The sequence below is a fragment of the Ascidia mentula genome, chromosome 1 (genome assembly GCF_947561715.1).
Source record: "Ascidia mentula chromosome 1, kaAscMent1.1, whole genome shotgun sequence".
Lineage (NCBI taxonomy): Eukaryota > Metazoa > Chordata > Ascidiacea > Phlebobranchia > Ascidiidae > Ascidia > Ascidia mentula.
This window is the reverse complement of record NC_138566.1, coordinates 24,054,203-24,068,612: the sequence shown is the minus strand read 5'-3', so window position 1 is coordinate 24,068,612 and position 14,410 is coordinate 24,054,203. Positions and strand designations below refer to the sequence as shown.

General features: G+C 39.9%; 1 protein-coding gene and 1 pseudogene across 4 annotated transcripts; both read left to right on the top strand.

Annotated features, from left to right (window-relative positions):
* The first annotated feature begins 619 nt into the window (after nucleotides 1-619).
* Nucleotides 620-2,496, top strand: LOC145905794 (serine/arginine-rich splicing factor 5 pseudogene; annotated as a pseudogene). Of its 3 annotated transcripts, XR_014402780.1 has the most exons (3): nucleotides 631-716; nucleotides 944-1,184; nucleotides 1,364-2,496. The product of XR_014402780.1 is annotated as a serine/arginine-rich splicing factor 5 pseudogene, transcript variant X3 (transcript). The 3 variants fall into 3 exon arrangements; XR_014402778.1 differs by lacking the exon at nucleotides 944-1,184 and having other exon boundaries at nucleotides 620-716; XR_014402777.1 differs by having other exon boundaries at nucleotides 944-2,496.
* Nucleotides 2,497-2,505: 9 nt separating this feature from the next.
* LOC145905783 (propionyl-CoA carboxylase alpha chain, mitochondrial-like) lies at nucleotides 2,506-12,969 on the top strand. Its single transcript, XM_082993074.1, has 17 exons — nucleotides 2,506-2,646; nucleotides 3,132-3,197; nucleotides 3,297-3,344; nucleotides 3,539-3,721; nucleotides 3,779-3,832; nucleotides 4,083-4,251; nucleotides 5,201-5,382; nucleotides 5,911-6,088; nucleotides 6,545-6,643; nucleotides 7,447-7,559; nucleotides 7,932-8,075; nucleotides 8,437-8,572; nucleotides 9,260-9,413; nucleotides 10,282-10,384; nucleotides 10,508-10,663; nucleotides 11,217-11,319; nucleotides 11,862-12,969. The coding sequence occupies exons 1-17, from the start codon at nucleotides 2,593-2,595 to the stop codon at nucleotides 12,044-12,046; spliced, it is 2,127 nt and encodes a 708-aa protein (XP_082849200.1). The 5' UTR covers nucleotides 2,506-2,592; the 3' UTR covers nucleotides 12,047-12,969.
* The last annotated feature ends 1,441 nt before the right edge of the window (nucleotides 12,970-14,410 follow it).

The window sequence follows — 14,410 nt, the reverse complement described above, 5'->3', positions numbered from 1 at the left end:
CATCGGACATTAGAGACCTGTTGAAAAAATTGGCTGAATGAGCATTTTTAGTGATCTAAAACGAACCAAAACCCTTTTGTTTTTTGGGCAATGCTTTACTACTTACAACAAAATAAAATTTAAGAATGTAGTTCATAAATTTTAAAAATTATGAGCAATTTTCCCAAAACCGTCCGAGCTATCCCCGGTCTCCCCTACTGCTGCATTGAACTAGACGCGTTGACTTTTCTTCGATGTACATGTTATACTGTCTAATTGATGTGAATTCGAATTCTAACCTTAATCAAAAAACCTTTCTAGCTCTACTTATGATCTAGTAACAAATATTTGTCAGGAATCAGTCAAAAAACAACCTGAAATTTCAAAATTCATGCAATGAAATCAGTAAAATATCCCTACTTCTCTCACGAGAATGCTTTACTCATTTAAAGTAACTATGGCAAACATACTTAGCTTTTTAAATACAAAATATCAAACTTAAAAGTGTGAATATATGTGCAAAAACATAAACTGTGATGCTTGCAAATAGTTTCCTGTGTGCTCCACTGCCCACGTTTTAAGTTGTCTATGGTATGCCCTATGATTCATTTCTCTCATCCGCTCACGCCCAAAAGCCAATCACTGATTGGTTGTTTCTTGCCACGCCGCCATTTGCTTCTGGCTTGCAGATATCGAAAGGACGTGGAGAAGAGTTGTTGCTGCACTTACAATAAAAGGTATGTGTTCGACCTAATTGCACGAATATTTCTGTAAAGCAAACCTAAATTTGTTGTCATTATGTAAGTCTTCAATGCTAAAGTTTACTTTGAAACTGTAGTAATATGACATTGCAATTAACGTTACGTAACTTGCTATACTCGTTGATTGAAGACGATTTGTCCAGCTGTTGTGGTAATGTTTGTAATGTTCGACTTATCCTAAATGCTATCAAATTGTATTTTAGACATTTTCCGTGCAGTTTCCCAATTAATTCCGTTACTGGCCCGGCTATGGTTTCTTTTCCGTCCGTTCCCCCTTTGGTTTTTATTGTTTGGTCTGCTACCGTTCCCATGGCGTCCTTTCCGCCCACAAATCTCTCAGAAACAACTCGCACAAGACAATTCCTCTCATAAGAAATACGTTTGGCTAGTCTACATCCTCTGTCCCTCTATCCATTAGCTGTTCGATTACTAATTGGTTGATGGGTAAGACTGCAAAAGTGTGTGAAATGTCTGTGTAGAAAAACAGATAAGTCTTATCTAACTTGCGTTCAGAATCTGCTTTGCACAGAACTTGTTGCAGATTGCTTTGCAGTAATTCCACATGAAGGCCACACACTATGTAGTTGTCGGATTTAACTTATGTCTTGTTCTGTATTTCCCAGATCAACATGTCCAATTCAAGGGTTTTTCTTGGAGGTCTAAGCAATCGAGCCACCGACGGTGATGTAGAGCGATTCTTCGATGGATTCGGCAAGATCCGAGAAATCAACTTGAAGCAAGGCTATGGATTTGTGGAATTCGACGATCACCGAGATGCTGATGATGCAGTCTACGAAATGAACAACCAGACACTTTGTGGAAGTCGTGTAACTGTGGAACATGCCAAGGGAACTCCAAGAAGAGGTGGAGGTGGAGGAGGAGGTTATGGAGGCGGAGGATATGGCGGCGGCGGTGGATATGGTGGTGGTGGTGGCGGGGGAAGATCATATGGTGGAGGTGGTCATGGTGGCAGAGACAGGGGTGGTTATGGTGATCGCTATGGACGTGATGATCGTGGATATGGTGGCGGCGGCGGCGGTGGTGGTGGAGGTCGCTATGGTGGAAGATATGCTCCACCATCTCGTACCAAATACAGAGTGACTGTCGAAAATCTCTCTTCAAGAGTTACTTGGCAAGATCTTAAGGATCATTTGAGAGGTGCAGGTGGCGAAGTCACTTACGCTGAAGCAAACCAGAAAAATCGGAATGAAGGTGTGGTTGACTTTGCCACTTACGATGACATGAAAGGTGCCATTTCAAAGCTTGATGACTCTGAGCTGTGTGGTCGAAGAATTCGTTTGTATGAGGAGAAGAGATCAGTTAGCCGATCAAGGTCCAGAAGCCCCATAAGATCCCGATCTAGAGATCGCAGTCGTCATGACAGCAACAGAAGTAGATCACCGTCACCAAAGCGGTCAAAATCACCTGATCCCGCTGACAAGTCTCGTAGTTTGTCAAAGAGTCCCAACCGTAGTCGTTCCTACAGCAAGAGCCCTGCCAGAGACTAAAGACGATTTGTCAAGAGCACCACCTATGAAACTTGTTCAAAACATGAGACTTTACATATGAATTATTTGCGTGTGATTGTGAATTGAAAACAAAACTTTTTTGTGCTTAGTCTCGAAACCTATTTCTCAAAAAAATATGTTATGCTGGAATTCAAAACTTTTCTGGTTAATTTTTTAGTTTTTAACCCTAATGCCCTTTGTAAAATTGTGTACATATTGTTTTCCCTGAATAAACTTCGTTCAACCTATGTTGTTTCAGACAATGCTCCATTGTTTGGGATGAACTAGCCTTTTGTTTGATTATTTAACTTTTAGGCAATTGGTTAACTATTTATTTCTGCGACATGAGTTCCATACGTTTTACGCTTGCGAAGTTGGTGAAAAGCAAACTTCTAGGGGTAAGTGTTGTTATGGTAACTATACATTCAAGTAGTTTTGTGTTTGGTGGTGGCTTGGCTGAAGTAAATCTAATGTTTGTGGAGGATCTGCTAGTTTGTTTTTATTACAATGAGAAGAACACCTGTTCGGCATTGTACACTTGGCATCACAGGCCCAAGTTCCACACTAAGTTATTCGTTTGATTTGTTTTTACAACAGGTTTCAGACTCTAATGCAACACAAATTATTCAATACATGCATTAAATCAATGTAAATTTTACCAGTAAAAATACACTAAATTAAGCATCTCTTAAGTTCTAGCAAAACATTTTATTTGTTTGAATGCAGTCAGTATTACAACATGCGTATAGAAGTAGATGCAAATGCAGTATTTTAAACTTCCGATTTAATCACCACATATTTTGGCAACTTTGTGAATTCTTTGAGGCATTGTCTTATGTCATGCAGCTTATGGTAAATTTGAAACAAAATTCTCTGCATTTAGAATACTTTTCATCGAAGAATTGTGAGAAATGTGTCAAATGCCCAACCAAAATACGAAGATGAAAAGGTGTGGTATTAGCAATTACAAACTAAAAAAGATGACAGACATGTTTGTTTAAACAAATGTTTACGTTCACAGTTTGATGTACAAATTTTACATTTTCAGACTTTCGATAAAGTGTTAATTGCCAACAGAGGAGAAATTGCATGCAGGGTATGTTTACATTTCTGGTTGTTTGTTTTGCGAGTGACAAATATAAAATACACCACATGTAGCAGCAGCAGAGTAACTCCTTTAAAATTAGATGTTATGTGTAGACCTGTTTTTTAAAAAAATTACATGCTTGTGTTCAACATCGTTTTATTATAGAACAAGGCATCGGTCCAACTTAAACACACAATTTATAGGTTATGAGAACATGCAAAGAAATGGGTATCTCAACTGTAGCTGTGCACAGTGAAGCTGATGCAAATGCAGTTCACACACTCATGGCAGATAAAGCTGTGTGTGTTGGTCCTGCTCCGTCCTCCCAAAGCTATCTCAATATTCCAGTTATTCTCGATGCCGTGAAAAGTACAGGAGCACAAGCTGTAAGTTTTTTGCTGACCACAGTCAGAAATCAGATAATTGATTTTTATTCCTAATAGGTTCATCCAGGTTATGGATTTCTTTCAGAAAACAAACTTTTTGCAAAGGCGTTGGTGAGTAGAATTATGGAAACCATGTTTTTTGCAATTTACCAAATCCATTTTACGTAAGCAAATGTATTGTGTAGTTTTACTCTTCCAGTTTTTTTGTTACTAATAATTTTGCATTCTGCAAAAATTTGGAAACTACTTAGAGATCCATGTGCCTTTTATATAGCTAATGTACTTTATATCATTAATACTAACAGCAGTTTACATTTTGTACAATTAGGTTTTTTTGTTCCTAATAATTTCCCACTTACAGGCGGAAAACAATGTGGCGTTTATTGGACCTGATACATTTGCCATTGATGCGATGGGGGACAAAATCAAGTCTAAGGTTATTGCTTATGAAGCAGGAGTTAACACTATTCCCGGTTACAATGGGGTGGTTGCTGATGCAGACGAGGCTGTCAAAATAGCTCAGGACGTTGGTAGGAATATAATATCTCGCTAATTAGTTGTTTACCAATTTTTGTGTCAGATTGATTTATCCTAATTATTCACAACATTAAGTTTTTACTTTTGAGGTTCATGTATGCAGGGTGTCCATTTATGCCTTTTTCGCCATTCTAAGTGTTCGACACGCGACGACACTGTTCGATACGAACGGCGTGAATAAATGTTAAGTTACCGGTAAACAGTACCACGAACAGACCAACGCTATCGTTATCTACAAATGTCCATAAATTGAATTACTTCATGACTTAATTAAGCCTAACAAATCGGTTACGCCAATCTTGCAAAATTCACATCGATCTTACTAGTTTTCTTTTTTAGGAGATTGTACGCCAACGATTTTCCTATTAACATGTAGTTGTCAATTTTTTGCCGTAGATGCTGGTGGCAGAAGTGGCTCGAAGACGTTATTACCAGTATAAGTCGTTTAATTTTAACAATTTTAACAAACAATTATTTGGGCAGAAAGTTTTATTTCGAGTCAATATCAAATAACAGCATTTAACTGAACGGTTGCGTAATGCTGAAAACCTCGCAAGCGCAATAAAAAAACTGCCAGCACCTCTTTTAACGTTCAGGTTCAGCGAATAAGCACATTATACCTAAAACCAACCATTGTTTCCAAACATAGAGCATTATTACCTAACACGTGGTATTGTTACAAAACATATTGCATTGTTACGAAACAAGTGCAACGTGACGCTAGTAAAAAAATCCTGCAATTGAAATAAACCTGGTCGTTCTCATGCGTTAGTTACCAGATACAACATTTTTACTATTCGACACGCACGGTGATTTTTCTCAAGATGATCTTCGACAAGCAATAAAAAATCGATGCCCTGCATGTATGTACAGTAGTGTGTCACCTGACTAAATCATGAGGTTGAATTGAGAAAATACTTAAAACTCTTTGAAAATACCCAGGGTATCCGGTTATGATCAAAGCCTCGGCCGGTGGTGGCGGCAAGGGGATGCGGATTGCTTGGAACGAGAAGGAAACGAGGGAAGGTTTCCGGTTTTCTTCGCAAGAAGCTGCCTCGAGCTTTGGAGACGACCGACTGCTAATCGAAAAGTTTATTGACAACCCGCGGCACATTGAAGTCCAGGTGAGTGGAAGGTTGTATACTGGAATTGTGCCCTAGGCGCGTCCGGATATTTTATCTGGAAAATACTACTACACCGAGTCACAAAGTTTTTTCCAAACTTGATCCACATATAAGTATGTGTAAAACAGAAATCTGTGCAAATTTTAGTGATTAGGTGTAAACAGGGCCACCACCTGTTATTTTTGTGGATAAATTTAACTTGAAATACTACACGAAATCGTAGCGTCAATATTCGCACAGATTTCTATGTTTCATAGGCTTATATGTGGATCAAGTTTGGAAAAAACTTTGTGACCCGGTGTAAAAGTATCTTCCATTTTATCTGGGGGTAGTTCTATACAAAACCCATTGTGACGCAATAAGACAAAGCCATGAACTGCACCAGACAACAGTATACTAGTGTTTTATGACAATATTATCCGCAACTGCAGTGTCAACTATAACTTAGTTCGTGACAAGGCGTCCAGCAAATTTCACAAAAAGGTCCGTGACTCTTTTTCCATTAAATTTTCATTAACTTCTTACTAGGTCATTGCCGACAGTCAGGGGAACACCCTCTGGCTCAACGAGCGTGAGTGCTCCATCCAGCGGCGAAACCAAAAGGTTGTTGAGGAGGCTCCGTCCGTCTTCCTCGATCCAGACACGAGACGTGCGATGGGAGAGCAGGCGGTCGCACTCGCCAAAGCTGTCCAGTACAAAAGCTCAGGTAACTGTCGACGTCGATTTAGTATTTGTGGGGATTTGCTGGGGATTGGATAAATTTGGTGCGTATTTTATTGACAGGGCTTGCCTTTGCCTCTACTGACCAATTTTGTCAGCCAGGAACGCGTTTAAACAGAAACGGCCCCACAGTTTACCAATTTTACATTCTTAGAAACCTCCGCAAAAAGAATCCTAAATCGACCCCGTGTTTTCCGTTACCGGGCCCTGCTAATTGTGTGTGGTTTGATGTAACCAACCTAATACAAAATTAAGCAAATTAATGTGTTTTTTTACGTTTAAACTCCACACAAATAATAATTACCACTTTACATATAATCGTTTGCAACATCGCTACGCGGTAAATGCTGTAAAAATACGTGAAGTATGGGCATAATTTTTGTGTCCTCGTCAGTTGCCGTGTTTTTAGTTCCTTCACTGAACTCACGTTATTTTAATCCAGGCACGGTTGAGTTTTTGGTCGATTCTAAACGTAACTTCTACTTCCTTGAAATGAACACACGTCTCCAGGTGGAACATCCTGTTACCGAACTTATCACAGGTAATTTCTATACTTTGTACCTACAGTGGCGATTTCGACCTCTTACTGCATAGTTGCTGCAAGAAAAACCTGTCCGAGTTGTAAAAGTAAAATCGTTGTGAGCTCTTACTTCGGCAACAGGACACCTATAAGCCAACAGTTTGGCTCCAGTCATTTCAACGTTTTCTAACAATTTGCAGCAAAATTACTTTTCGGGCCAACCTCGCAAAGCGAATTATTGAACAGTGTTTTGTAGCAAGGATTGGAAAGCCTTTGTAAAATTAGTTAAAATATTTTTAAACAAAACGCCACAGCTCCACACAGCAGTACGACAGTAGCAACTGGAAACAAAGTCGTACAGGCGAGTACACTGAAGAAAAAGGCAAAATCACTGATACATGACATTATGTTTCCAGTTATTTGTTTATTAATTTAACCCCGAGGTTCTCATGATGCACGTCGCGGCGTATAGCAATTCAACTAAAACAAATGGAGTTTTATAGGAAAAAAATCTGCGACTGTAAACCAAAAACATTTTTTTTAAATTTCCACCATCTTTATTGCACAAATAAACGCACAATCCATAGACCATAACAAAACAACGCCATCACTTCACATACCCAGACTCAACCCATCAGCCATTACGAAGTGGAACCAACACCGCTTCGTGCAGACTCAGAAACATTGAAACGAATCTTCCTGGTAGATTTATGATTGCTGCGCCGCAAGTGTCGTGGATCTGTCTTAGTGCATCGCACTCGAACATTTTAAAACCACTGGTTTGACAGCTTGAATTGACCTTCATCCCATATTTCTCTTTGAAGGACTCGACCTTGTACGTGAAATGATCCGCGTGGCTGCGGGGCATCCCCTTTCCATCACGCAGGATGACGTGGGCATCAACGGTTGGGCGGTGGAATGTCGCGTTTACGCAGAGGTGGGAAAAATAGACACGGAAATTTCAAATTATTACATAGGTCGCTTTTTGAGCGAGTTAACCCTTATCACAAAATTTTCTGTTTTTGGTTTTTCTATTGGAAATTTTACACTTCTAGTTTTCTCACCTGTCTATCTTAATATTGGCGCTAATCGTCACAAACATTAAAAGTTAAACAGACAGCAGACAATATATTGTAGGCCACCAAAAAAACCTTACAGTTTGCAAGACGTGTTATAAGAAATATTACGTATTGCGAATGTTTGTCCATAAAATAGTCAGACGGCAGAAGCGGCCGACTGTAGACAATTTAAACAGAGGGCGTATCTTCAAGCCATATATGCACTGAACGAGTTGGCTTTATTTTACCAGGACCCTTATAAGTCGTTCGGCCTTCCTTCGATCGGTCGCCTACAACGTTACGTCGAACCTTCCAACATGGAAAACGTAAGGATAGACAGCGGAGTGACCGAGGGAAGCGACATCAGTATTTACTACGACCCCATGATATCCAAGGTATGGGTAACACCATCACATGGTACTTTATAATTGTTACCATTTGAAATACTGCAGCTTTTTTCATAGCTTCTGCAACAGTGATCCGTGTGTCATGCAGAATTATGGTTAATAGGCTCTTCTGGCACTTAAGTTTCGAAATAGGAAACTAGGAAGTCCCATAGGAAGTCTCGCCGGATGGTAGACGAAACGTTGGAATAAACACTTTCGAAACTTAAGTGCCAGAAGATTGCATTAATTTCTAAGCCTGGCAGCAAAAATAGCACTATACAGAATCATGCATTTTTGGGCACCCGTTATAAAAGTGTCCACCACCAGCTCGTATATACAACAAAACACAGTAGCTTTTCAACTATTACAGCTTGTGACCTACGGCCGAAACCGGGAAGAAGCGCTCGCTCTCATGCGTTCAGCCCTGGACAGCTACGTCATCAGAGGAGTAACGCATAATGTACCTTTGTGCCACGAAGTACTCTCACACCCCAAATTCATAGAAGGTGAGGAGAGGCTCTGGTAGTTATATATGCTTTTTCCTTCTACAGCACCTGCACTATTAGGCAGGTGCACGTAAGCTTGTCAAAACTGGCCCCTTTTTGCATTCATTGAGCTCATTCCATGTTTTTTGAAAACATGCTTGTCTGTGCTTGTAACTTTAGCCTTTACAATGAAACTCCAGTCGTAATTGAATTTCCGATTTGAGCTGGGAAAAAAACACATTACGTATTCGCTTGCAAGTTTAATCGCATTTCCAGTAATTCCATTGTAATTCTAATCTGATAATCTTAGCTAAGTATTTCATTTATCAAAAGTTTAATGAGAAGAGTCGGGAACTGACGTAAGTTTTTCGTCAACACGAAAACAACTGGGAAATTATGCAAAGGTGACTCGAAAGTAGTTGTTTCGCAACCATGTTAATTTTTAAGGTCATTTAAATAAACGCTGCTTTTTGTCTTGCGAACTTAAGCCCTGGTGGTTTTGTCAAAGTAAACAGCACAACGCCTGGGGTATATTGATTTGTGTTTTAGACAAAACATGTTGCCTCTATTTCTGTGTGCAAGGAGCTCTTCCTAAATCCCATTTTCAAAATAGTAACAATAATTATTTTTTTTTACTCTTTCGCCCGCGCTGATAATTTCCGGTGCTGCATGCGTCACGCGTCTTTAGTAACAGGCATGCCTTGCCAGGTGACATCAGCACCAAATTTTTGGAGGAGGTCTATCCTGAAGGGTTCCACGGTAAACTTCTCACTTCATCTGAACATGACGAGCTGGTCGCCATCGCGTGTGCGTTCTACGCAAGGCAACAGTTCTCAAATCGCCGATTTTTGGACCAAACCAGGTACCAATGACCTACGTATGTCATGCCCTACTCGAATTTCTATTGGCCACAGTGGTATGTGGACTTTTGCGGTTTAGGCATGTATACAATATGAACTAGATTGGTATCAGAAGTTCCACGGCATCGCCGTGTCGTGCGCCCCTTATCCATAGCAGTTATTTTCTCTCGATTGTGAAAGTTTTTTTAAACCTTTTCCGAATCGTCATTGGAGAAAAAGTGAAGTACTTCGGTCGAAAAGTCCATACGAGCAGCTTTGCGGATTTATTTGAGTTTGTCTGATCTGGCGTCGATCGAGTTAAAGAGCTAAATAACGCAAGTCATGTATTCCCTATCCTTATAGCCTGATCATTTCACAATCGACAAAATGTTTGTGTGCAAAAACTATAAACCGAAAAAATACTCTGATCCTTGGCCAGAACCTGCGTCGAACCGCCACTTGTAGCATCAGACTTCTGTGACAAAACATACAAGACGCGCGACGCGCTGACAATACCTTCTCTATATTTACTCACTGAGATATATCGTTTCGGCGCAGGGCACATGGCGCTTTTTCGGTCAAAACTTTCCCAAATAGTCTAAATAAAAAAGCCAAAGCTAGAATGCTGTTCATCATAATGCTGGTAGACGTTTCGAACTCATACTGGGTTCATCATCAGTACTCAAATGAGCAGCTACAAAAAGCGTCAAGGTAGAAAGGGGAAACAAAAGACAAAAGGGAAACAGCAATGACGTTAAACAACAAGCCGGGGGGCGTTTCACGTGATAACAGCACCGGCAGCCCAGCAGCGGGGTGATCATTAGCGATGTGTCGAAACTTTCCCAAATATTCTCACACTATGACGTCAAACGATCACTTGTGTGTTTGCAGAACAGCGCGTCACACCGATGACGTCACAGAGTGGGATGTGTGTGTGACGTTAAACGACGAGAGTCGAGACGCAGTCGTTGAGAAAACGAGCGATTGCTACAAGGTTTGGTTTGCCCGTTTTACATTGTCGAAATTAGTCCATTTGCCTGAGACCCGCCGGCACTGCGTGGCCTCAAAAAAGATCGACTTTTTGCTGTTATTCGAAAAAGTGCTGTTTTTTTTTCAGGTTAAAATTGGCGACAAAAAGATCAGAGTAAGTTCTGAGTGGAATCTTACTTCTCCAACCCAAGCCATATCGGTGGACGGAGGCGAGCAGTTCACGGTTCAATGTCTGGATGTTGCACCCACCGGAATGTTTAAAGTTCAATATCACGGCACTGTGGTGAGTTTTGTCGTCTGACAGTGATGCTCACGTTGACAACTGGCACGAAATATGACACGAAATTAAATTCGAAACGTATGTTGTGCCAAAGTTAAGCGAAAATATCATGAAGAATTGAACTTCATCCCGCTTAGTGACCGGTGTTTTTTTTCAATTTCTGTCAGTTTCCAAAAACTCTATTGTATTTAAAATGTCATTTCTACCGTTTTCTACACCAATGCGCAAGTCTTTCTTCCAATAAGTCGTAACGGCCTATGCTGGCAATGTCAGTTAAATTAAGCTCTTATTAACAGATATACAACCTTTAAAACATGAAATACTAATGTAAACGAACTAAATTCTCTTGATTAGACAATCTTTTTTAAAAGACTGACTTTTGTATTACAAAAAGTACACTAGCTTTCGCGAGTTCCCCTCGCTTCATCAGGCCCGGATAAGATTTATTTCCTACTTGTTTACGCCCACTGGTTTTTGTCATCACTCAATAAAATAACAACAAAGTAAGTGTTTTTCTCGCAAACCAAAAGCCACATTTGCTTTTCCTTGTGCTCAGTTCAACGTACAAGTGCTGGACGAGGAGGCAGCTCGCCTGCAGAAATTTATGCCCGTGAAAGAACAAGAGGACAAGGCTTCAGTTCTTCGTTCCCCAATGCCAGGTGCATAACAGCGAGCGTAATTCGTGGTCATAGCACGTGGCAGTTCCTCATACCTTTTTTGATCGAACAAGACGCTTTACATAAATCATTACTGATGCTGCCAGGCATGTTTTATTGCCACAATACGGCTCTTCTGGCGATAATTTTTCATCCATTTTTCTACATCCTGGTGAAGGCTGCTGCATGGTGGCCGAAACGTTGATATTATAAAATTATTGCAAAAAAAAGTATTCTAGCAATGAAGATTTACGGCTAACAATTCTAACCCCAATCTTTGTGACAAAAAGTCTTCATTAACTCTGCAGTGGGGCGAACCTTGCCAGTCATGCGATTGCATTAAACATTGCTGCCTTGCCTTGATTACGTTTGACTAACAGACCTTCAAAACTGCGCACAAGCGTGACACCAGGTTGAAATACTCATAAGAGCCCTTTTTTGCTAAAAGAACTTTTAAATTCATGTAAACATTCCTCAGCCTCAAATATTCGCTATAGTTTGCCCTCTTCCACCCAATTCATTGATTTTCATTCGTATATGTGCAGGTTCCGTGCTTTCCGTTTCCTGCGAGATTGGAGACTCAGTCGCGGCCGGCCAAGAAGTTTGTGTGGTGGAAGCGATGAAGATGCAGAACAGCTTGGCAGCTGCCCGCGATGGCAAAGTGAAAGCAGTGCACTGCAAGCCTGGCGACAGCATAGGGGAAAACGACCTCATTATCGAACTGGAATAGATGTTTTTACCTACAGTAAAGTGTTTTCGCGTAAAGCGCTTGTGGGCGTCGCTGCTTTGCAATGCACACTATAACACGTCCTTGGAAATCATGCTGCAAGTACCATTTCACATTTTTTTTATTTTGGTGCCTGATTTCTAAATATAACGAAAACAAATCGATTTGCCAACCAAAATAAGTACTCACAGTGCATTGCGAACAGAAGCTGCCAATCTTTTTCTTTTGTTTTTTGCCTCGCTGTGAAACCAACGTAAAGACATTATTGACCAAACAGCAAAAATTGATTTTTTTGCCTCGATGTTACACAACCACCTCATTGTAAGTGTGTCATTTTGGGTATTAACGCATTACATTATAAAAGTTATGACTCTTCACCTGTATAAGTGATGTCCAATTGTCGATATAAAATTACAAAAGTGGGCGTGGATGGGAAAGTGCCGTCACATGATAAAAAATGTAAAAAAAATTACAACGTCACAACTTCATTTTGCAGTCACGGCAATGTCACAATTTAATACAATACAGATTGTTGCGAAATAAAGAACGTAATATGCGACATATACGCGTTACCTTGATTTTTGGACCGTTGCATGCAACAAACACAGTACATTGCAGGGCTGGATTCGTCAATTCATAGTTCAGACCACGTGTCATCAGTGGATCTGACGTCACAATGCTGCTGGTAAAGATTAGCTGAAAATCAACTAATTATATTATTGCACTTAACACTTAAAGTGACCTTAGTTTGGTGTGCCCCAAACGAATTAAGTGTCAGATATATTTAGTAGTTTTGCCCAAAACTGGATAACTAATCCCTCACTTTTATTTATGGAGCCTATGTCTAGATTGGAAATTACATTACCTAGCCTCTTAGAAAATTACGTCAATTTTAAGCAAACCATTTGCTACTTCTGATCAAATTATGCACAAGTTTTCATCCATCATGATTATTTATGTACATTTCACCTCGTTCACGACGAATGGATGGTTGTTCTGTTTTGATGTCCAATACAATTCATGTAAGGTCGCGGTCGGTTTTAATTTGTACCTGGTGTTGTTGATGAGAATGATTTGTGACATTCCACGCAATCAAATACATATGCTGTAACTTTAAGGAGGCAGTAAAAACGCACACCAAAGCCAAGTGCAGCCAAACGCGCTAGTTGCCGTTAATTCCAGACATTTTTCTTCGCCTGATCATAAATTTTCGTTTTTGGTGCTTGGTAATTGGACACTGCTGGATAATTTCTGCTTTGCTAAACGTAAAATTGTCCCAAAACAAGGACTATACACGCGTTTTATTAATGAACTCCTACCTCAACCAATGCATTTTCAGCCAATCTTTTATACCTGCAGAATTGTGACGTCAGCCCATTGATGATTACTAAACGCTCTTCCGGTGAAATAACAACAAATATACACCTTTTGTTTAAAAAGATTATATTTTTTTGACCTTTCGCCTGTGCGAACCCCAGTTTGAAATATTTACTGTTGGACTATGATGTCATAATGAACATATTCATACTCAATTTGCCGCTGGTACAGTTTGGTCTCGTGAGTAGTCGTTAATGTGTTTTAGACTTCTGCGTTGCCGTTTTTAGTTTAACAGAACTTTTTGTTTTATTAGGGACAATTCGCAATATGTCTGGTTCCTAACCTTATGCAGAATAGACAAAAATACACAAATTTTCGCAGCATTAAACACAGTTTGTTTTTGTAGCCGATCAATATTCGCCTTGGAGCTGTTTAACAATGTTCGCTTTTTCGAGTCTTTCGGGCATTGATTTGTTGACCAGTCGAAGGTGGGTTTTTATAAGCGACAAAAAATGACTTGCACCTGTTGAGCCATGCACATGGTCCCAATTAAAAACGTATTGCAGACCTCATCGGGAATAATCAACGCAAGTTTTTATTCCTGGCGATGCCTGGCGCCTGTATGGAATTGATGGTAATATACCTATGATGAATTGTGTACAGCCGCTGTGTAAAATTGGCCAAGGATGACGAAGCTTATATGGCGATTTTATCCAATCTCTACCAGGAAATGAACAAATGGTCCAAAAATCACTTCACATTCGGCATTCATTTCCAAAACTGGTGACCCCGAAACACGTTACCTTAATGCAACAATTACAGTAACGTTGTTACTTACTTAAGTGATTTGCATCTACATTTTGGAATAACATAAACAACAAAGCCAAAAGTATATGGCGTAAAAGTACAAAAAAAACACAGACGTCAGAATAATTTATTTACGTAAACTTATCCTCCTTAAATCCTGGCTTAATGTTTTTTTTCCTCTGGCAATGTGTCCATTTCGTATTTATTTTAGGCGTAAAATAATGGCGTAAGCAAAAACAAGGA